The sequence below is a fragment of the Mesocricetus auratus genome, unplaced genomic scaffold, assembly GCF_017639785.1.
Source record: "Mesocricetus auratus isolate SY011 unplaced genomic scaffold, BCM_Maur_2.0 Super-Scaffold_100008, whole genome shotgun sequence".
In the NCBI taxonomy this organism is placed as follows: Eukaryota; Metazoa; Chordata; class Mammalia; order Rodentia; family Cricetidae; genus Mesocricetus; species Mesocricetus auratus.
Window position 1 is genome coordinate 54575872 of NW_024429192.1, and position 22906 is coordinate 54598777.

At 36.3% G+C, this 22906-nt stretch overlaps 2 protein-coding genes across 4 annotated transcripts in view; one reads left to right on the forward strand and one right to left on the reverse strand.

Annotated features, from left to right (window-relative positions):
- Iqcb1 (IQ motif containing B1) overlaps positions 1–19599 on the reverse strand; it is a 41434-nt gene extending 21835 nt beyond the window's left edge. The window contains exons 1-7 of the mRNA XM_005071517.4: positions 19459–19599; positions 18936–18998; positions 15938–16053; positions 15569–15731; positions 13264–13393; positions 6111–6204; positions 2346–2445 (exon numbers count right to left, since the gene is read on the reverse strand). Of these exons, the coding sequence (XP_005071574.2) occupies positions 2346–2445; positions 6111–6204; positions 13264–13393; positions 15569–15731; positions 15938–16037 (587 nt within the window). The 5' untranslated portion in view covers positions 16038–16053; positions 18936–18998; positions 19459–19599. The remainder of the gene's footprint in view (positions 1–2345; positions 2446–6110; positions 6205–13263; positions 13394–15568; positions 15732–15937; positions 16054–18935; positions 18999–19458) is intronic.
- Positions 19600–19673: 74 nt separating this feature from the next.
- Eaf2 (ELL associated factor 2) overlaps positions 19674–22906 on the forward strand; it is a 35859-nt gene continuing 32626 nt past the window's right edge. Inside the window, exons 1-2 of one of the 3 annotated variants that reach the window (XM_040750840.1) lie at positions 19780–19891; positions 22430–22541. In XM_040750840.1, coding sequence (XP_040606774.1) covers positions 22523–22541 — 19 coding nt within the window. In that variant the 5' untranslated portion in view covers positions 19780–19891; positions 22430–22522. Of the gene's footprint in view, positions 19892–22429; positions 22542–22906 lie in introns of all 3 variants that reach the window. The other 2 variants (XR_005878932.1, XM_005071519.4) reach the window with 2 other exon arrangements.

Genomic DNA, 22906 nt, shown 5'->3' on the forward strand with positions numbered 1-22906 from the left:
AGCATGTAACTTGTTCTAATAATAGTTCTTAATATGACTATAGCATATTAAGTCAGCTAACATTTCTGATTTCCTACTGTGGGTATAGGACCATATTAGATCCAATGGAGAATACAAAGCAGATGAAGGTCCCTCTTTCTTTCAGAGAAACTTACCAAATTGAATATAAAAAAACTAAGATTAATTAAGTACTTCAAAAGTTTCAAGGTAACAAATCACAACACTGCAGTTAGATTAAAAAATTAAATTATATGCAAAACCATGTGCTTAATTTATAAAGAGTATTTATTTTCTTTGGCATTTATTATTATTTTACATTACTGTTTTGGACTTTTTACTTTGTTTGGGGTTTGTTTGTATATTTTGAAGTTTGTTCTTGGGTTTGTGAAAGAAAAGCAATAAAAAGTTTGGTGGGTAGGAAGAAGTGGGGAGGATCTGAGAAGAACTGGGAGAAGAGGGGAAAAATGCTTAAACTCAGCACTGGGGGCTGGGGGAGCACAGAGGCAAGCAGATCTCAGAGTTCCATGGCAGCCAGGGATACATAGAGAAACCCTGTCTTGGGGGGGGGGGGAGGTCAAAATGTACTATCTGAAAAAAAAATTGAAAAATGTATTGTTAAAAATATAACTTGGTTACTTCATCTAACTTGTTGCATTAATGAGCATAAAGTTGCCCAAATCATTCCTGTGTGATTTTTTTAATGACAGTAAAAAAATGTTACCCTTCTAAACTTTTACATTCTTGTATATCTTTCCTGATCACTCTTGCTGTAAGTTTATTTCATTCATCTCAGATTCAACTTATGGCTCACTCACTTTCTCTATTGTCTTCATTGACTTTATTGACAATGATTACTGATTTCATGTTTATTGTTTTTCCTCTTTTTTTTTTTTTTTTTGGTTTTTTGAGACAGGGTTTCTCTGTGGTTTTGGAGGCTGTCCTGGAACTAGCTTTTGTAGCCCAAGATGGTCTGGAACTCACAGAGATCCACCTGCCTCTGCCTCCTGAGTTTTGGGATTAAAGGTGTGCGCCAACACCACCCGGCTGTTTTTCCTTCTTTGGCTTAGAGTTTATTATTCCTTTATTTTCCTAGTTTACTTAAAGCAGAATTGATATCATGATTTGAGATTTTTCTTTCCTAATATTGATATTAACATACAAATTTTAAGTATAGTTTGAATTACATTATACCTCAGAAATTCTTTCCTTCTGTTTCTTTTATGTTTATTCATTTAAAAATAATTTCTAATTTTACTTTAGATTTCTTCTTTGTTTTGTTGGTTATTTAGGTATGTACTATTTCTTTCATTATTTTGGGGCTTTTCAGAGATCTGCTTGTCACTCATTTCCAACCTGATTCCATTTATAGCACAACCTTTTGTTATTTAAATCCTTTTAAGTTTATTGTGAGTTGTTTACAGGCACAGGATATGACTTTTATAAAATGTTCCCTTTGACTTTGAAAGAGATAGGTAGACTTTTACATATGTGAGCTTATTGGTACTCTACTGAATTTTTGAAGAGAACCCTCTGTAGATCTCTGATAAAGCTTTTTTCTAGTATTCTGCCTTGTGAATTTTAGTCATCTTGCTTTCCCTAGATTGCCTGCTTTATTTCTTTAAATCAAGCTTTCCTGCTACATCACATGAGGAACTATATTAAAGGCTTGCAGCATTGGGAAAGTTGAGAACCACTGGATTAGAGTTTTGTTCTCATTTTCTCTTCATTAGTAACTAGAGTAATAAAACTTATGTAATCAGACCATACCCATCTACTAAAAAAAAAAAACTTCAACGGTCCCCATTTCCTACAGCATATCAATTTTTATAATGTAAGTCTCTTCAAAATTTGCTGGCCATACCTAATACTGAACTTTAAATCCAAGCAAGATGAATCTTCCCTACTTTTTACCCACAGCATAATATTTCTTTCTTATGTTTGACTTTTACCTATGTTGCTACTTTGTTCTTTCTCCTGCTTTCTCCTCATCTTCCCCGTACTACTTTACTACTTTAAAGTTTCATCTCAGGTTTTAATTTCTTTAGGATGCATTTTCACTTAGTTTGGGTAAGAAGTATTTTTAATACTTGTAGATAACTTTAACAGTGCAAATTAATATACAAAATATAACTATGTCTGTCTCAATATTCACTCATTGAAGACAAGATTTATATTTGAATAAGCATTGTAAATATAATTTCTAATCTCTTGCAGTATTTATAACAACTTTTTCCAAAAGTTCATCATAAGAGAACTTAAAATTCATGTACATGTCATGTAAAAGATTGACAAATTATAATAAAACTAGTAATGTTTCTGATTAAAAATTGTGTATATTAAGTTACCTGTTGATCTGCAGTATATTCTGTAGCAGAGTCATGACAGTAGCTCCTATTTGAACATTGTCAGTTTGTAGTAAGTGTAAGAAATGATCACTCTGCAGCACTAAAAGAACAGAGAGAAAAAGGAATGTTAAAGACTGTATAATAACCTAAGTAAGATTGTCTTTTTTAAATCAAATCAAAGCATGATCATTTGCACTAAACTTTTGGCATTATAAGCCCTATAATACAGATTCTTACAGATGCAGGCAGTTTTAAATGACCATTTAAAAGTTAAGAGTCACTCCATTTTTATTAAATTAGTTAGAGTCAATGGGGCATCTATAAATACCAAGCTAAAAATTCATTATTTTAAGTTGAATATAAAATCTCCTAAATCTGAATCTTTTTTTCTAGCAATGAGTTTCATTAACTAAAAAATAAAACACTGAATCATTTTCTCTAGGGTTCTAATTGTTATGCTCTGATTAGCCAGTTACAAAAATTTGGTGCTCAGTACATACACAAGTTGCTTAACCTCTACACTGGCTACAGCTGTCCTGGCTATTTTATGTCAACTTGATACAAGCTAGAGTCAGAGAGGGAGCATTATTGATAAAATGCCTCCATAAGATGTCAGCAAGTGTTAGCAAGACTGTAGTAGGGCATTTTCTTAATTAGTGATTGATATGGGAAGACTTAGCCCATTGTGGGTGGGGCTACCTACACCTGGATGGATGGTTCTGGCTTCTATTGGAAAGCAGATTTAGCAAGTCATATGGAGCAAACCAGTAAGCAGCACTCCTCCATGGTCTCTGCACTCACTCCTGCCTCCAGGTTCCTGCCCTGGGTGAGTTCCTGTCTTGACTTCCTTCAATGAAGAACAGTGATGTGGAATTGGAAGCCTAATAAATCCTTTCCTTTCCAAGTTGCTTTTGCTCATTGTATAAGCACAGCAATAGTAACCCTAACTAAGGCAATCTCCCACAATCTCCATTTCATCATCTGTGAAACTAGAAATACATAGTTCTCACACCATACAAAGGCATAATGTACCTGAAAAGACTATGATCCTAATAAATGTCAGTTTCTGTTGCTTACATCAGCTGAGCACAAGAATAATTAAAAGTGAGATCAGATGTGTTGCAAGCTTGCCCAGATAAGACTACCATGGCTTTAATAAAAATAACTTTATTCTTTCCTTTTCTATATCAGATTTGCTTTTTCACACCAACTCCTATTCTTCACTTATAATTATAGTCCAATTATTCATTATATATAATTTTTAACAATTTAGAAAAATATACTTCTATATTTTACATTGTTATTTTAGTAGTAAAAAATCTATAACTAAAACAATTGTACTTTCTATTTGTGTGTCATATTTCACCAATAACTCTAGAAGTACTAAAATCATACATCATCTAGTTCATAAACTTTCTTTTTCCTCTGTTGAAAAATATAAAGGAGTTACTGCATTTTATTTTTATACTGTTTGCCTTGTAATTCCTTAGTTTCAAAGTAAATGAGTGGGTGGTACAGTAGCTCCTACTCCAAAAACACATTCACAAAAGGGCCTATAACTTATTTAAACATTTTTAAAATAAATGTTTCAAGCATACTTAAAAGCAGACAGGATAATGTAATAAATCCTCACAAGTAAGTCAATTAATTTTAACCATCAATTCTTGGCTAAACTTGTTTTACCTATCATCTACTTCCAATTTAGTTTGAAACAAATCTAGGACACCAGATCATTTTATCCATAAATATTTCAAATACATATACATACATATATATACCCTAAAAATAAGAACCAATGAGCAAAAATGCATAATTATTATATCACTTAATGAAACAATTTCATCAAGAAGCCAGACAAACTTTCCAACCTCTGAGCGTTTTGTGAAATTTTAAATCTCTTTCAGTCAAGTCAAGTAAGATCAGGGAACATGGTTATGTTTCAAATTTAAAAAACACTAATTGTTCTTCCATTTTATTTTCTTTATAACTTATTGGGGGGGCAAGTAAATTGTCCTCTGACAAGTTTGATTCTATTAATTGCATTCCTGGAGTATAATTTGTTGATTTTCTCTCAATTGATAGTTGGCATTAGAGAATTGAAATGATGCAGGTTTTAACTTTTGGCACATATATTTTATCTGTGATGTTATGATAATGCAGCTTTTCTCTTTTTATGATGTTGACAGGCATAGGTAGGTAATTACTAAATTGCTCATTCGTGAGGGGTTGCAAAATAGGTGGCATTCTTTCATGCCTTCATTTATGAGCTGAAATAACTTTCACATAGAGAATATTTTCATTGATGTACATGGTAGAATAAAAACTATATTATGCATTTTACAGTTTAAAAACAATGCATTAGTTCTCTAGCTGACTCCAATGGTAACATCTGGTGTGTTTAAGTTCGCTGCAGTTATTGTTACATAGCTCAACTTTTCCTTATTTGGCTAGTAGAAGCCTCTTACACTAAAGTAAAAATTTCTTTTTATCTATTGAGCCATTTCATCAATCCTAATAGAGGCCTCTTTATGTTGGCTTTTCAGTCCTTTTAATCCTTATAAATTTTGCTTCCTTTACATTTGGCATTTAAGACACTTCAAGTTCATTTATTTACTTTTTATCCCAGGCCTAGAAGTCAGTAATTTCTTCATAGGTGTGAAACATTTTATAGGGGAAATTATTAAAAACTCCATTTCAATGTATATATTTGGTTTTTTTGCACATTAATTTTATAAACATTTAACAAACATTTGATACCTACATAATTGTTTCATATTAACCCTAGACATACTATCATTTTTGTTATAGTTCTTTTCAAAATGGAATATGGTATTTAAAAAATTATTCATGTATTTTCTCTCTCCTTTATATATAGTCCAATGTACTTTATATTTTTTGGTTAAACAGTCTTTAAATTGGGAATTTTAAGATTTATTTATTTATTTATTATGTATAGTGTTCTGCACCAGATCTCACCATAGATGGTTGAGAGCCACCCTGTGGTTGCTGGGTATTGAGCTCAGGACCTCTGGAAGAGCAACAATGGCTCTCAACCTCTGTGCCATTTCTCCAACCCCTTAAATTGGGAATTTTTAACAATTGTAGAGACATTATAGGAAACAGATAATATTTTAAATAAAAAGGGTTTAGGCAGTCACTTAGCCATATGGCTATGACTACAGAAAGCATCATTAAACTAATTGGAAGTAGTTGCCTTTAGAAAATTGGAAATAGTATGGATTACACATCCAAGGAATGTGCTTTTAATACTTAAAGAACAATGTGGATTTTTACATGCATGAATAATTGTGAAAGGAAAATAGTAGAATTAAAGGTTCCAGTGTTACTACCTGGGGAAAAAAAATCGTGGGGTTGCATTTATGTAAAATGAAATTTTTCAAAGAGTAAGAATTGTGCCATGACTATTAAGAAAATATAAAATTAATACATATTTATACTTTTCAATGAAAACAAAAATTCAATAAATTGTTTTGAAGTTTAGTAAAATTTTGTAAGAGCCAAATAGCCAGATCATGAATGTAACTGATTTACTCTGTACATGGGGGTTTCTTGAAAAAGCTAAAGCTAAATTTATAGCACTAACTGTAACTTTAAAAAAACCACTTTCCCAAACTGTCAAAATTTTAACATCTCAGATTTACTAAATAGAAAAGAAAAAAGTTATATTTTAGCAATAGTTCCTTTAATTGGCATTTATATAGCCAATGCTGTATGACTATTGTTTAGTTTTTTTTTTTCTCTTACCATTCTGTATGAGTTGAATATGACCTCCCAATAGCCAGAAGAGAGAATCAGTCACAATTTGGAAAAAATGTAGTAATTTATCTTTCTCTTCACCCTTAATACAAAAGGCAAAAACAATTTATTTTGTATAATCTAACTTACATAATAAAAAGAAAGAACAAGAAAAGACATCTCTCAGGATAGTCAGCGGACTTTATTTCCAGATTCAATAGCTATTTATAAAAACCCCAAACTTGAGTGCTTTGTTTCTTCATTTGCAAGGGCAATAGTTGCAGTGTATGAATGCTCTACTACTCACAGATAAAACAAAAGTACCCGGATAAAACAAAACAAAGTAGGTAACCTTAAAATTACAGATTGATACATATGCATCCGAATGTCTTATGTTTAAATGTATTTATTTTCACAAGTCCAAATATATATATATATATATATATATATATATATATATATATATATATAATCTGAACTTCCAAAGCTAAAGTCTAGACTATTTTCACCAAGTTAGATGAATGATTTCATTATTCAGCCAGGGTTGAAAACCATGGCAATATGAAAATGTAAGCATGTAAGGCATTATTAATAGAACTTTTCAGTTCCAGTTTCTACTCTTAAGACTTTATGAGAGCAGAGAGCATACCACTTACTCCCCATTATAACTCACTGTCTACAATTTTGATGTACAGTAAATACTCCATTAATATATACTAAGTAAATAAACATCTTTTTTCTGAATCTATTTTCGTGAAAAGGTAGTAAGAGTGCTACAAAAGAAGACAAAACAGATTCCATTGACAATGTCATTTACTGGCTTTATTAACTTTAATGTAAAATTGTATAATGGCCACTAAACCCAACCAGGTCCTGAACATTTATACTGCAGCAGAAAACTGATAACAGTTAACAAACCAACCAACCATCTGTTAACTTAATAGAAACAACATCCTCCCTATATTAACTATTAAACATAAAAAAGTCACATTAGATTGATTTCTCTTAGTCTATTAAACTCCCTTTTCCAATTTCATTCAAAGACAATGAGAAAGAGCATCACAGTTTTTGTTGTCAATCTAAAGGTTTCTATATGTCAAAACTTTAAAAGTCTGTTTGACAATGCCAACCATTAATTTACAACTCCTGACACAGATTAACAAAATTTGCCCTTAAATCATTTCAAAGTTCTTGAATAGGTATTTTTCTTTTCTGTTACAGTAGGAGATATTTAAAACTAGTGTGTAGGTTGGGCCAGAACATCTAATATATGTCCTACTATCTTACAAAGTACCCACTTACTATCATATTCTTAAAGTTTTGCTTGGAAGCACCTAAGTAGACTAATGTTTACTCAAGATTCTATGACCAATGAGTTAAATCCTCTACCAACAATATTTCTTATATTTGGGCTAGCATATTGTCCACATTGTTGAATTTCTTATTTAATTCTTTTTGTATATAAGATTTATTTAATATGTATATTGTTGTCTGCATGTATGCATCCAAGTAATGGCTGAGGAAGACAAAGAGGGAGACAAATCTCCTGGATCTGAAGTTATAGATGGTTGTGAACTACCATGAGGGTGCTGGAAATTGAACCCAGGTCCTCTTGGAAGAGCAGTCAGTACTCTTAACCACTAAGTCATCTCTTCAGCCCCTTAATTCCAAATCTTGTAATTTTTTTATTTAATGTTTTGAAATAAAAATCCATTAGTCTTTGATTTTCATAAGAAATAGTTAAGATCTTATTTGCCTGACAAATATTTACAAGGCAGAATCTTCACTTCATAAAAATCAATGCTCTAAAATGGAACTTAATGTAACTGTGGTTATTATGAACTGTGTCTCCAAAAATACATAGGTTGATGTCTTAAACCCCAATGTGGTATGTGTAGAAGCATGAAATCATGAGGATAGTGCCCTCTTGACAAACTTAGTGCCCGTACAAGATTACTCCACCCTGACAAAGGCCACATGAACACATAGCCAGATGGCAGCTATCTCTATCGGCCAGCTACAAATTAGGTTCTACCAGTAACTAAATCTGTCTGTCTTATTTTTGTCCCAGTATGCAGAATTGCAAAGCCAAAAATTTTCACTTTTCTTAAAATAATCGACTTTGTTATGGTAGTCTAAACTATGACACTGATCAGTTCTCTCCATAATTTACAGAAGTTGTGAATGGACTCAAATCTAATACAAAAGTGGGCCCAAAGATATATTCTGCCAAGAACTCTTCTAAGGAAAAAGGGATTTATCCTCATAGACTGAAGGTAGAAGTTAACAAGAATCTTTCTTTTTTTTATTATTAATTTTTTTTATTTTGAAGTTTAAATTTAGATTAGAAACATGGTTGGTTCACAAGTCAGTTCCAGGTCCCTCTCGCTTTCTCTCCCCTCCTCCCGTGCCCTCCCCCCAACTCCCGCATTATCCCCTCATTTCCCCAGGGAGGGTGAGGTCCTCCATGGGGGTGTCCATAGACTGTCATTTCATCCAGGGCAGGGCCTAGACCCTCCCCACAAGAGTTCAGGGTGAGAGTTCATCTCACATTGTTGGATGGGAGTCCAAAGTCTGTTGTATCGTCCAGGGCAGGGCCTAGGCCCTCCCCCATGTGTCCAGACTGAGAAAACATCCTTCCATGTGGAATGGCCTGCCAAAGTCCATTCGGATGCCAAGGATAAATACTGATCTAGTACCCAAGGCCCTAGAGCTTGCCAAGGCCTCCTCACCTACACCCACGTTCAGGGGGTCTGGATCAGTCCCATGCTGGCCTCTCTCAGCCATCAGTCTGGGGTCCATGAGCTGCCCCTTGTTCAGGTCAGCTGTTTCTGTGGGTTTCATGTGCCTGGTCATGACCCCTTTGCTCATCACTCCGCCCTCTGTGCAACTGGTTTCCAGGAATTCAGTTCAGTGTTTAACTATACATATCTAACTCCATCTTGTTTGATTTTTGAGACAAGGTTTCACTCTAATCCTGGCTGGCCTGGGTGGAATTTTGTGTGGATCAGGCTGGCCTCAAACTAGAAATCTGCCTGTTTCTGCATCCTGAGTGCTAGGATCAGAGGCGTGGGCTATTCCCAAGAATCATTTTATTCCTGATTCATGGCCAGGAAATAATTCACTCACAAAAGTCTTCTTTTTAGCAAGGTATAATAATGCATTATATATAATATATAATTATATCATAATAATATAATATAGATATATCTCAACAGTCAGTAGAATGAGGCAGGAGGATTGTGAGTTCAAAGCTGCTTGGGCTACATAGTGAGTCTCTATCCCAAGAAAAAAACAAATTGTGGTGGGTGAAACAAATGGAAGAAAAAGCCACCTTTTTCCGAATGGACTTTGGCAGGCCATTCCACATGGAAGGATGTTTTCTCAGTCTGGACACATGGGGGAGGGCCTAGGCCCTGCCCTGGACGATACAACAGACTTTGGAGATCCCCCATGAAGGGCCTCACCCTACCTGGAGTTGAGTGGGTATTGGATGAGGGGTAAGGGGAGTTTGTGTGTGGGGGGGGAGCTGGGATTGACATGTGAAGCAAGCTTGTTTTTAATTTAAATAAATAAAAAGAAAAAATAAAAAGAAACAAAAAGCAAAAACAACAAATGAAGATGAGAAGTCTTTGGTATTCAAACTGGAATCTAAGTTCTCTGCTCTGCCATTTTGGGCTAGTTTAATCCAACTGGTTGAAAAAGGATTGAGGAAGATGAAAAAATTCTCAAGGTCTGGTCTTATTCCTACCCTCAGGGTTAGGACTGAGGACTGAGCACAAATACACTTAAGGCCTAACTGTGAGCACAGTGGGACAACTTGGAGGACAATTATTTAGGGTCAAGTCAAGCTGTTATGAGTTACCAGATCAGCTCTAACCTGGGGCCCTCGTACTGGAGTCCTGAGAAAAAATGGGAACTGTGGATGAGAGAGGAAGAATGGAAGCAGAAGCTGCCAAGACAATTTAACAGATAAAAAAATATGACACCACCTTTATAGGCAGCAGTGCTAAGTAAATTCCTAATGATTTGTTGTTGGGCAGGCTTCTGTTTCTACACTACACACTACCAACTATATGTTTTTTACTATGAAATATGTATACAGCATAGATCTTGTAGGGTAACAGGCCAATAGAACATCACCCTGCCCTTGGTCTATCCCTGAACCCAGGACTTGGAAGTCTCCACCCCCATGACTCAGGGTTAATGGGCAACCAATACTTTGTGTTTGCCATTTGCTCACTGTGCATGCTCCAAAGACCCTATAAAAGACCTATCCTCTGCCCAGCCCACTACTGTCTCTGTTCCCACTCAGAGGCAGTTACCATTCTGAGTTTCTCCCCAATAAATCTTGTGTGAGGTTTGTTGTATGGTATGACTTTGTGGTATTCCTTGGTTCCCAATTCTCAAGATACCCTTGTGAAAACCCTCTCAGACATAATACGCTTGGATGCTTAAAGAGTGTCAGAACACAGGGTCTTCAAGAATTTGTTTTCTTGTGATAAAAAGATCTTATTGCAAATTTAAAAAATAGCATGGCATTTGCTGTTGTTTTAAGGTGTCATCACAGATTCCATCTTCAAATTCTGATGTGTTGATGTGGCACTTCCTTATAGAAAGCGAACTACAAGCAGAACATTCCTGGATACTAGAATGCTGGTTTCCAGAGACAAGGCCTGGATTTTGCCCAACAGCTCCCCAATTTGTAAAGATCTAAAGTAGGTACTTGATAAGGCAAAGAATCAATTCTGTGGCCTATGTTAACTTAAAAACCTCTTGTACTCCTTGAGATCATTTTTTCCATTCATTCTCTCCCTCTTCCTCTTTCCCTGTCTCCCCTTTCTTTCCCTTCCCCCACCCCAAAACATCATGTATAATAATGTGGTCACTTAAGTTTTCTTGACTGATCTAGATTAGGCCTCTCTATCCCTTTTAAGTTAACAGGTGAACCTGAAGCTCATCTACTCTGATCTCCATCTTCTGATTTTCTGAGTTCATCTTTGGGTTGTGTTCTTTCAGCTGATAGAGTTCAACCTTCCAACAGACCCTCCACTCTTCCACTTTCATTCTAACTTCTAACTGATGCTCTATGGTATCTAACTTATCCTATTTCCTTTGGAGTTCAGCCTGCATGTCTGAGTTCTGCTTCTAAAAGCTTTCAGTTGTAGAGCTCAATCTCTTCTTCTATTCCCTTAGCTATAGCAACAGGATGCCCTCTTCACTTTATGAATGAAATTGGAATGGAATATTTGCTCTGCAGACCACATCATCTTGATCCACATAGCAGAAATGGCAATGTTCATCATACTTGGACATGCAGTAAACTTTAAATTGGACTTTCTGTTGTTTGGCTGATTCTGTGTTTAGGTCACGAGGCAAAGAAACTCACAAGAAGGTATAATTCTACTGGGTAGTCTTCAACTTCACTCTAAAGATATTGATCCAATCCTTGTAATTGGGAATGAAATGCTAGATGAAGGTTTAATAGTATGTGTATCTTCTCCAAGAACACAGAAAATTTCCACACTACTAAAGATGATCAAGAGAAATTATATGATCCAGGAAGACAGCCATTATGGAGTGAAGGTGATCATCTATTGTCTTTTCTATGGTGGGTCCAGGAACAGCAACAGGGCACCCAAAGGCAAACTATGTGCTTTTTTACCAAAAAGAAATGACAAATGTCTGAGGAGATAGATTTGTTTATCCTGATATGGATATTATATACAGTATAAAGGTATCAAAATAGTACACAGTTCCCTTAAAGTATGTACAACTTTATTATGGTCAATTAAAAATGGTTAAAAAACAATAGATTCTAACTAGCTTGAAGTATCAGAAATTAAGTTTGAAACAGCTAGAGCAGTTTAGAAAGAAGTAGGCTATAAAGCAGGAAACTCCAAAACCTTCATATAAATGTCTACTCAATTTTTGACTTAACCTTTCACTTTTAAGAGCAGGTTCTAAGAAGCCAGGGAAAACTACAGCTGGAGGGCTTAAGGAATTAGTATCAGTTTTATTTCCTACCAATTGCTGGGCATACAAAGTTTAGAGTTCAGGTTCTTCCATGTTAGATGGTCTGGATTAACACTTTCAGCTTTCATTTAAACCAAAAAACTACATATAATGAGTAGACTAAGGGCAATCCTATATTCATAAAATTGGAATAAATCTATCCTAAGGAAAAGAATCCTTTGTAGAATCACCTGATCTGCCAGAATGTAACTGATTCTCAACAGTCCTTAAAGGAAGGTAAATGCGCCTACAATGTATCATTTGGAGTCCATGATAAAACGAAAACTACTAGACAAGTGAAGAAAAAAGTTGGCCCTGTAATAAAGAGGGGGAACAGAAAGGTAATAGAAGCAAAGTCTCAAGTGATCCAGGTATTGAGTCTGTAAAGAAAGGCTTAAAGTAATTACAATAAATATAGTAAAGAATCTACAAGAAAAGAAATATATGAAGATTATCATATGAAGGAAAAGATTGTGAAAACTCTAAAGGGAAAGAAATAATAATTAAGAAATGTAATACACAAAAACAAAAATCCATTACATGGGATTACTAATAGATCAGATTGAATAAATAATCAACAAAAATCCATTACATGGGATTACTAATAGATCAGATTGAATAAATAATCAATGTGAAGGTACACTAATACAAAGTATCCAAACTTATATAAAAACCACAGCAGGATGAATAGAAGGGAATGGCAGTAAGAATGAAGGCTGAGGCAAGATGATAAGGAGTTCAAGGCCAGCCTTGTGGCAAATAAAGCCCAGTATGCACGGGACCGTAGCTCAAAAATACAGAAACAAACTAAAACCCAAACCAGAAAGAGACAGACACAGAGACAGAAATACACAGAAGAGAATGAATGAATAAAACATACAGTATTTTTACTTAGCATTTATACATTTTCTAATGTAGAAAAAGATTATATAACATGAATAGATGTTGGTATCTGGTCATAATAAAATTAATTTATAAATTGATAACAATAAAGTATAAATAAAATCTTCAAATATTTGAAGATCATTTAATATACTTTTTATGAAAGCACAATACACCTAAGAAATACTTGAATTATAAAGATCACCAAGAAGAGGTTTGAAAGAATAAAAATCATTGGGCTATAAAGCACCAAATAAACACATGCCTTAGCTGCATTGATGAAACATGTTTGTAATCGTCTCCCCAAGACAAGAAAATTTTCGGCAGCTGATGGAAGTAATTCCTTGTAAAATTCCTCTCCATCTTCTCCTGGCTCTAAGCCCACACAGCAATGACTGAAATAAGAGTACAAGTTTGTGTTAATAAATATCAGTTTAATGTTCAATCTTCCATAGACACTATGCTCTAATGAAAATCTTAAGTGCCATTCTGTTTTTGACAAGCCAATTGAAAACTCAGTGGAAATTTTCAATTTTTTAGAGAACTAAACTGTGATATGGGCCTTGCTTACATTTAGTTCCGGAGTTCACATATCCAAAAACCAAATATAATGGCCCTTTAAGAAATGAAAGGCATGCCTTTAATAGCTCATGCCTTTAATACCAGCACCCTGGAAAGCAGATATAGGCCGATCTCCATGAGTTCAAGGACACCCTGGTTTACATAGTCAGTTCCATGTCAGTCAAGTTTACATAGTGAAACCCTGTCTCTGAAAACAAACAAAAGGAAGGAAGGAAGGAAGGAAGGAAGGAAGGAAGGAAGGAAGGAAGGAAGGACAGACAGACATGAAAGAAATGATTCACAATAAAGAGAAATGAGACAAGTTTTCAGTAAGTTGGCTACAACCACCCTAAAAGGCAAAGAATACTTCGGCTATTTAATTCATGTTAATTTCTGTTAACTGATATATTTTAGAAATCTACTATAAAAAATATCTAGGGTGAGGTTAATCTTCAAGGAGGAACAATAAGAAAACCAGACATTCTAGTTTCATACCCAATTCTTCTTCCCAACAGACTGCTTTCTTAAGATCCACAAATTATCTGCCTGTATATTCTTTATATCAGAGGGGAAAACAGTAAACATATACCCTAACTGTAATAGGAACATTTTATACTACACAGAAAAGAAGAAAAAGCCCTTTAAGGAACTCTATCTTCATGAAACTATACAGTAAAGCTACTCCTAGGATATGACTTGAATATATTAAAAAATCAATATTAAAAGTACTTGTATAGTAGTCTCATATCAAAAAGAGCCTTCAACCCAAAAGTGGATAGTAGTATGATAAGTACTATTGTCTAAGTCTTTTCAACAAAATGTGCACACACTGATAAAGAATGGCAATTACAAAAACATAACTGGCTAATGCTTGCTATCAAGTTTTTACTTTCTCTTTAGTTCTTAAACTTAACTACTCAGGATAGCTGTATGATAGATGGCATTAATAAAAAAATTATATTCAACCAATTATCATTTAGCAAATCTGATCAAAACATATACAGGCACTTATTTACTTATATTCAACCAATATTGAAATAATTAATCTTGAAAATTGAAGTATAAAGGAATATTACATAGATTTATTAACTTTTTTTTATAACTGTGAACTCTGAATTGGGCCTTTATGTAATAACAAAGTAGGAGTAAGCAATTTAGAAAGTTAGAATCTAAAACAGGATAGTATTAATGTGAAAAAAAATCTCTCATTTAAAAAATCTTCATTTAAAGTCAAATAGGATGGGGCTGGAGAGATGGCTCAGTAGTTAAGAGCACTTGTTACTCTTACAAAGTACCAGAGTTCAAATTCCAGAGCCCAATCTAACAGATTACAACCATCTGAAACTTCATTTCTAAGGTATCCAACGTGTTCTTCTGGCCTCTGTGGGCACCTGTACTCATGTGTATATACCCACACACTGACACCCACATATACACATAATCATAAAATAGTAAATTTCTTCAAATGGGAGTGGAAAGATTACCTCAGGCACCAAAACACTTTAACCTGTATCACCTTCTTTTAAAAAATTACAATCTTTCAATTTTTAACATGGCAGAAGAAAAGTAAATAAAGCTTTTAAACTTCATGGCTACCTAATGAGGATACGGTAGCTAAATCACTACAAAGTGAAATGAAGTTTCTATATTTGTTCTCCCATAGTACTTTGCCATATACTTTCATTTTGGCACCTAATTCAAGTATCACTGTTTCACAATCTCTACTGTTAGTTTTTCAAATAAAGAGCTTTAATTTCTTCATTCATTCAAATATTTCTGAGTCAATAGGAATATATTAGCTAGTTGGGACTCAAGTGGTAAACAAAAGAAATCATTATGGAACGAAATCTAAAGACAATAAATTACAACTGGAGTAACAAACAATATTACATAGTGTGAAAAAAAAGTACAACCAAAACATACCACAGGATATTCTAATTCTTATTAGAATGACAAATAAAAAGAAATATTGAAAATAAGAACAAGCTAACCTATTTGCTTCATTTTACCTTAGTATCTGTGTAAGCTGGGAAATTGTAGTCCAACCACCCTGGATTCGAGAACAATCTTGACTGAGGACCAATAGACAATACCGAATGAGGTCATAACAATATATATCTCGTTTGATTTTCTTCAACTCTGCGCTTCCCAAAGGAGTGCTATTTATTATTTCTAAAGCAAGAGAAAAGATATACTTACTTTTGCTCAACACATCTAAGAGATACTTATTTTTTAAATGTGATTAAAAATACGACAACAAGGAAAATGCTATTCCTCAGTGTTAAGATTTCTCTAAACAAATCAGAACACTAACACCATATCATAACAGAACCAGTATTTACTTAATGTCTTTCCTAACTATATAAATATTTTCTTACCTTTTAATTTCAACAATATAACAGGGACATTCTGTTCAGGACTTTTCGCTACTTCCGCAGCTAAAGACAAGATTCTTGGGTCTGTACTTGTTGGCTTCATTTTTTCTCCCTACTACCTGTATTTTAACAGAAAAAAAAGTAAAACAAACAAGACCCAAAGGACAAATGTACTAAGAATTAGAAATTATGCCAGCTTTACATTCACTATCTCTACACAATTCTAGGATAGAATTCATATAAGAGAAACAGATTGTAGGAAGAGTTAATATGTCAGGCTTCATACAGCTATTTTCTTCAAAGGTTAGTTTACAGGGCTGGTCCTTGGCTATTATCTAGAATGTAGATTTCGGAAGGCTTTTTATTTTTCTCTTATAAGCCTAGATCACTGTGCCTAAACTGTTATAAAAATAATGGTCTGTGGTAAACATCTACTTTTCTTTTAGAGCCCAAGAATTCTTATCTCTCTGATTTTCAATACTTAACAAAATACCTGAGATGAAGTATTTTATGAAGAAGTTTATTTAGGTCACAGTTCTGAAGTTCAAGGGCCTTGTGACAGCTCTGGTGAGAGCTGTCTTGGCTTTGCCATATGACAGATAGTATCATAGCATGAGTGGAAGGCATCATATAGCACAAGATACCCAAGAGAGACTGAGAAGGGGCTAGGCTTACTTTTTTATAAGTCTTCTCTTAAGAACTATAAAAACTCTTACAAATCTTTTGAGGTTGGTGATACCAATGATAGGATTATTTCCCACTAGGCCTCACCTCTTCAAGGTTCCACCACCTCTTATCATTGATATCAAGGACCAATCTTTCAACACACAAGCTAGCAAAAATCCTGGTCATAAGCTTCCATAGTAGAAAACACTTTATAGGTGTTGTCACAACAGTTTTGCTTGGGAAATTGTGTGTATCCTATGTAGTTCTACAGGGAATGGATCTTAGAAGACCAGGCCAGGTTTCTTCTGGATGTACCCTATATGGTCTTTAACTTTGGTAACTTTGCTTTGCATATCTTCACTACAAATTATAGCTAACAAGTAAGACAATATGAGTTGAGTCCTGTAAGCCCTTCTACCTAATCACTAAATCTGGAGATGGTTTGGAAAGTCCTAACATACTAGGGCTCAGAGATGTTATATGATTATAAGAAAATTAAAATCATTTATATTGAATCAACTCTAAAATGTAAAAAGAGTCCACATCTGAATTTTCTTACCAAAACTTCTCTGTATGTTCTAAAGTATTTGAAGTTTAATAGTATCATTCAATATAAAACATATTTTTAATTAATAAAGGATAACATAATATTGTGTGCTAGGACCTACCTGGGTTTTAAGGCATTATTTTATCCTCACAATGGGACTATAAAGTAGTGCCCATAATCATCTCCAATGTGCAGTTAAAAAAATAAATAGAACTTATCTGGGCATAGTGGTACATGCCTTTAATCCCAGTACTTGGTAGGCAGAGGTAAGTGGATCCCTGTAAGTTCAAGGCCAGCCTAGTCTGTGTAGTGAGTTCCAGAGCAACCACAGCTACATAGTGAGACCATCTTGAAAGAAAAACCATTAACAAGAAAAAGAAAATTTGAAACTTGTCACAGCTCCATCAATATGTGGTAGCATTAGTTAGATATCAGTCTAACTACAAACTTTGTGATTTTACACTTATTCTTACAAAAAAAAAACAGCTGAGAGGCTATAAGACCTGTGATTTTATTTATTTATTTAATTTATTTTTAATTTTTGAGACAGGGTTTCTCTATATAAGGCTGTCCTTAACCTTGCTTTGTACACCAGTCTGGCCCTGAACTCACTGAGATCCAACTGCTTCTGTCTCCTAAGCTTTGGGATTAAAGGCATGTGCCACTACCACCCAGCAAAATTTGTGATTTTAATTACAATGTTCAGTATTTTTTTTCTTCCAGGTAAAACTGTAAAAATAAAACATATTTTCAAATAATCTTCTAACTCATTTCTTGGCTATTATTCTGACTGACATTATGGTTCCATCTTTGTATTTGTAAGTTGGCTGCAATATAGTCATTCAAAAATCATCTTTCTTCTTGGGCAAAAATGTAAATCATTGATAGACAACTTCACTGAAGCCATTTTAAAGAAAGCCCAACAAAACACCTAGCATTGTAGAAGACACAAAACTTTCCTATAGAATGCATGTTAATTATCTTACTCTTTCCAGTGTCTGCATTATTTTATCTGTTCTTTGTGAGAGGACACTGAAATATATTTAAACATTCCCTTCACTGAATGTCATTTAGGTTGCAAATTATTATATATACAATTCTGCAATAGAAACCCATGCATTCATTGGCCAACAGAACAAATCCCCTTTGATATAAGACAGCCAAAAGTCAATGATCTGGACTTCTCAAAACAAATATTTTCATCTGTAAGCAAATCTGCCATTCCTAGGCCCTACAATTAAAAATTTAGAGTATAGCTGAATCCTAAATAAGCATTCAGAGAGCTATGTGTCCTATAAGTTGTACTTGCTTGCATGTATTAATTCATCTAACACCTCAATAATTCTAAAAGGATGGGCATTATTTTTTGCATAGCTATTATCATCAGTTCCCCAATTCTAATAAGCACATTTGTTTGAATTACTTGCACAAAGTCACAGTGTTACTATGAAGCTGGGGTACAAGCTCAGAGATCCTGGCTCCAAAACCTTCGTGTCTAATTATTACATAAAGAAGTCTTCATGCACCTTTAATGGGTAGAAGGCAAACATAATCACCTGTCTACATGGAAAAATAAATTGACAAATCTGCTTAAGGTAGAAGTGGAAGAATGATATAATTAGCCTGAAAAAAAATCATCTACTGGAGCAACTCACTGCACACTTTTTCTGAATTCTCCTCTAACATTCATAATGAACTCTTTCTCTCACTTTATCATGATGCTGTGAAGTGTCAAGAGGAAAGAAAAAAAAATTAAAAAGACAATTATTGATCAGTTCATACACTTACCCTGTTGCTAGGCCGATCCTTGAGGAATCAAGAGTACCAGGCCTTCACTGCCTCCAGGAATCACTAGGATGGAAACAAACGGCAGAAACCTAATGCAGTTACCCCTAATCCCAAACTTCACCCCCCCCCCGCGGAAACGCCCCCTCCTCAGACCCTAACGGGGGGTGGGGGGAGGCCTGTGGTGTTTAAAGGTTAAAAAACGGCCCTCAAGGGAACTGCATCTCTTCAAGTGGCTTCCAGTCTGGTCAGGGACCGAGGGGACGCGGCTGCGGTTCCAGAACCGGCCCAGAGCTGCTAGGCCTCGGGAAACCTCAGGCCTGGGCCCAGCCGCCGCCCCTCCTCAGGCGTCCGTTTCCAAACCTGCGGGCCCGGCGCGGGGGAGGCCCACGCTGCGGTCGCCAGGCCCCGCCAGCTGCTGTCGCCAGGCCCCGGCAGCCGGTTCCCTAGGTCGAAGAGCCTGGCGCCCTAGCTTCCCCGCCCCACTGGAGCCCTCAGCCATCCCCGCGGCCATCCCAGCTGTTACCTCATCTTCGCCTCGCCTTCGTCCACCTCAGGCCCCGACCCGCACAGCGCACCTCAGCGCGGCTGCGTTCGCAGAGCTGTGTGCGTCGCGACGCGGGAAGGGGGCTGAGGGCGGGAGAGGGGGCTAGGGGCGGGGCGGGGCCGCAGGGCAGGGGCGGGGCAGCTGTCTCCAGACAGCCAATGGGGACTCGGGGCGCTCCAAGGGGCAGGCGCACGCGCGGGAGCTCAGAACCCGCAGGGCCCGGAGCTCTGGCTCGAGGCCAGTGCAGCTGCTTTGGAAGGTTACGACAGCGGGTGGCGAAGGCCAAGTGGGTGGCAGAGGACGAGAATGAATGGACCAGCGGGACTCGCGTACCTCGACCGTCGCGAGCGGGTTCTCAAATTAGGCGAAAGTTTCGAGAAGCAGCCGCGCTGTGCGTTCCACACCGTGCGCTGTGAGTGCGGGCTGCCCGGGGTACCCGGGAGGATCCTCCTGGCATGGTGTGTGTGTGTGGGGGGGGGGGCTGATATGCAGACGGATGCCTCGGAATTCTGAAATTCTGTCCCCGCGGCCCTTTGCTCACCGGGAAACCCGATGGAGCATGACCAACTACCCCGTTCCCAGCCTCGGCGCGGGCACCTGGTGTCCAGCAGGTGTAGGAGAACCCTGGGAGGATTTAAGAGTGGCTGACAGGCAGGAGAGGACGTTTTGAAGAGAACATCTGTAGTGGTGGCTGTGGAGATTAGCATGACAAGTGGATGGTGGAGGGAGGAAAGGTGACAGATGGGACAAAGAACCGAATGCAGGGCAACAGGGATGTTTAGAGGCCACAGGGACGTTTCTTCCCCATTTACACTTGTCCCCTGACTGACGACGATGACGGTTGTTTTTAGTTTGTGGGAAGAGACTGTCAGCTATCTCAATAGTTTGTATCTCTTTTGGATCTCAGATTCAACTAAGTAATTACTGATTATCAAAAATTGAAAGGTGGGGCTTTAATAAGTTATCTTTAATATTGTTGGAAAATCGGTTACAATGAGCCTTTTGTTTTAGTAATTAAATGATAGAGATGCCAGTACGAAAAATATAGCATACTTTTTATGTAAACCTTCTTTTTTGCATAATAGGCCTCAGAGTTCTAAAGCTTAAAGGAAACATCTTTGAGTCCTGACCTCTTGTCTGTGTGTCCGTGTGTGACAAATTGTAGAGTTTTTTTTCACATCTTTTTTTTCCAAGCCCAGGTGTTCTTTACCGTCTCATTGTTTTACCTTCCTCAATCATTCTGTCCTTTTTCTTACAAAATTTATATTCTGGAAAAAAAAACCTATTAAAACTCAGCCCTCAAAGTTTAAGCTGTAAACAATCTAACTATAATAACTCAGAGGAAATGTAGGAAGAGCCAATGGTTTTAACCTTCAAATGATATGTTTACACTTTATTTTAAAAAGGTTTTATTATTCATGTTTTGGTGGAATAAACCGGATTTACCACCAGAGCTCCAATGATGTTCCTTGTTTATTTTGCCCTGGATGACAGTTCAGAAGACTTCCCCACAATGAAACAGGAGCCAGTGCTGTGGGTCCTGTAGTTTCTCTCTCTCTCTCTCTCTCTCTCTCTCTCTCTCTCTCTCTCTCTCTCTCTCTCTCTCTCTCTCTGTCTCTCTCTCTGTGTCTGTTTCTCTGTCTCTCTCTGTCTCTGTCTCTCTGTCTCTGTTTCTGTCTCTCTCTGTCTCTGTTTCTGTCTCTGTCTCTGTATCTCTGTTTCTGTCTCTCTCTGTCTCTGTCTATGTTTCTGTTTCTCTCTCTGTCTCTCTGTCTCTGTCTCTGTTTCTGTCTCTCTCTCTCTCTGTCTCTGTCTCTGTCTCTCTGTCTCTATTTCTGTCTCTCTGTCTCTCTCTCTCCCCTCCCCTCCCCCTCCCCCTCTTCAGTTTCATTTCCAAAAGTAACATACTTCTCTTATCTGATCTCTCAGTGCCCTTTTCCCACATAGCATGCCCTTTCCTCTTCTCAAGTATGCAGTAATATTTTATTTTTCACGCTACAAGGTTTAAGAGTACAAAAAGTTATATAGAGATAGATAAATTATTTTCAATTTTACATGTATATTTGTGGACCTGAGTGTATATACGTACATCATATGTATGTAGGTGCCCTCAGAGACCACAAGAGAGCCTCAAATCCCCTGTAACTGGACTTACCTACCAGTGGTTGTCAGTCACCTGATGTCAGTGCTCAGAATGATTCAAGTTTTCAGCAGGAACAACAAGTACTTTTAACTGTTAAGTCATCCCTCCAGTCCCTCGATGTATATCTATTTTATAACTTAGGTAGCATTCTCTTCTTACAATATAAATCCAAAGTTAAATGAATAAATATAGCTTCTAAAAAGTACCTTGCAGGTGCTTCAAACTTTCATTTATAGATTCTTTGATTGATTGATTGATTATAGTGTTAGAACTCAAACTCAGGGCCTGGCACATACTAGGCAAGTGCTCTACCTGAGCTACATCTCCACCTTTACAAAAGTTCTTAAGATGATGAAATCATATTTTCAAGAGTCAGATATCATGAGAATGACAACAAATAAGAATATGCAAAAAGACAATGATAATAATAACCACAGAGTAAACAAACTTAGATTCCACATTTAGTCTTGCAGAAGGCATTAAGGGTTTTCAGCTTTTCTCTCTCTCTCTCTCTCTCTCTCTCTCTCTCTCTCTCTCTCTCTCTCTCCTTGTTGAATTAAGTATAAAATCACATAGATTCTTTTTATGCTTTTTTAAAATATAACCTGGTATTATACTTAAGAAGATATTCATTTCCAGGGTAACTCCGAGTCTTAATAATTCAGTGACAAGTGGAGACTATACAATAGAGAATTTGGCTTTTATGCAGGGCAGATGGGCCTAATTCATACCACTCAAGCTAGTGTCATTTGAAAGAAAGTATTATTTTGTCTTATCTACACCATACATTTTTCTTGTCTTTTATAGTAAGGCTTTGGATAAGCTTGTCTGTGAACCCTGACCTTCACTAAGAACATATATAATGCGATTTTGAGAACATTCTCGAAGCTTTCAGCCTCAATGTTCATATGTGAAAATGGTAATAGCTACCTTTTGAATTTTTTCTAGAGGGATTATGGTAGCATTAAACTAGCACAGCGTTTAGAACATGGTAAAGAATAGATAATCGTCACCATTGGTTTTTATGAGGTATGTTCATAGGTGCGTGAGGAGTACTAATGCATGTAATTTACTTAAGTGTAATGAAGGCAACATTTAGCAACAAAGATGCACTACATAGAAGAGTTTGAATAACAAACACATTAGAATTAATTTTGGATTTGGGCTAATACTAGCTTTATAATTTACATCTACATAAGGGCTAATAATCAGTACATTTCCTGTTTTCAGTGACACCATTTATTATTGTCACAAAATAAGCTGATAGTGACTACAGAAAGGTTG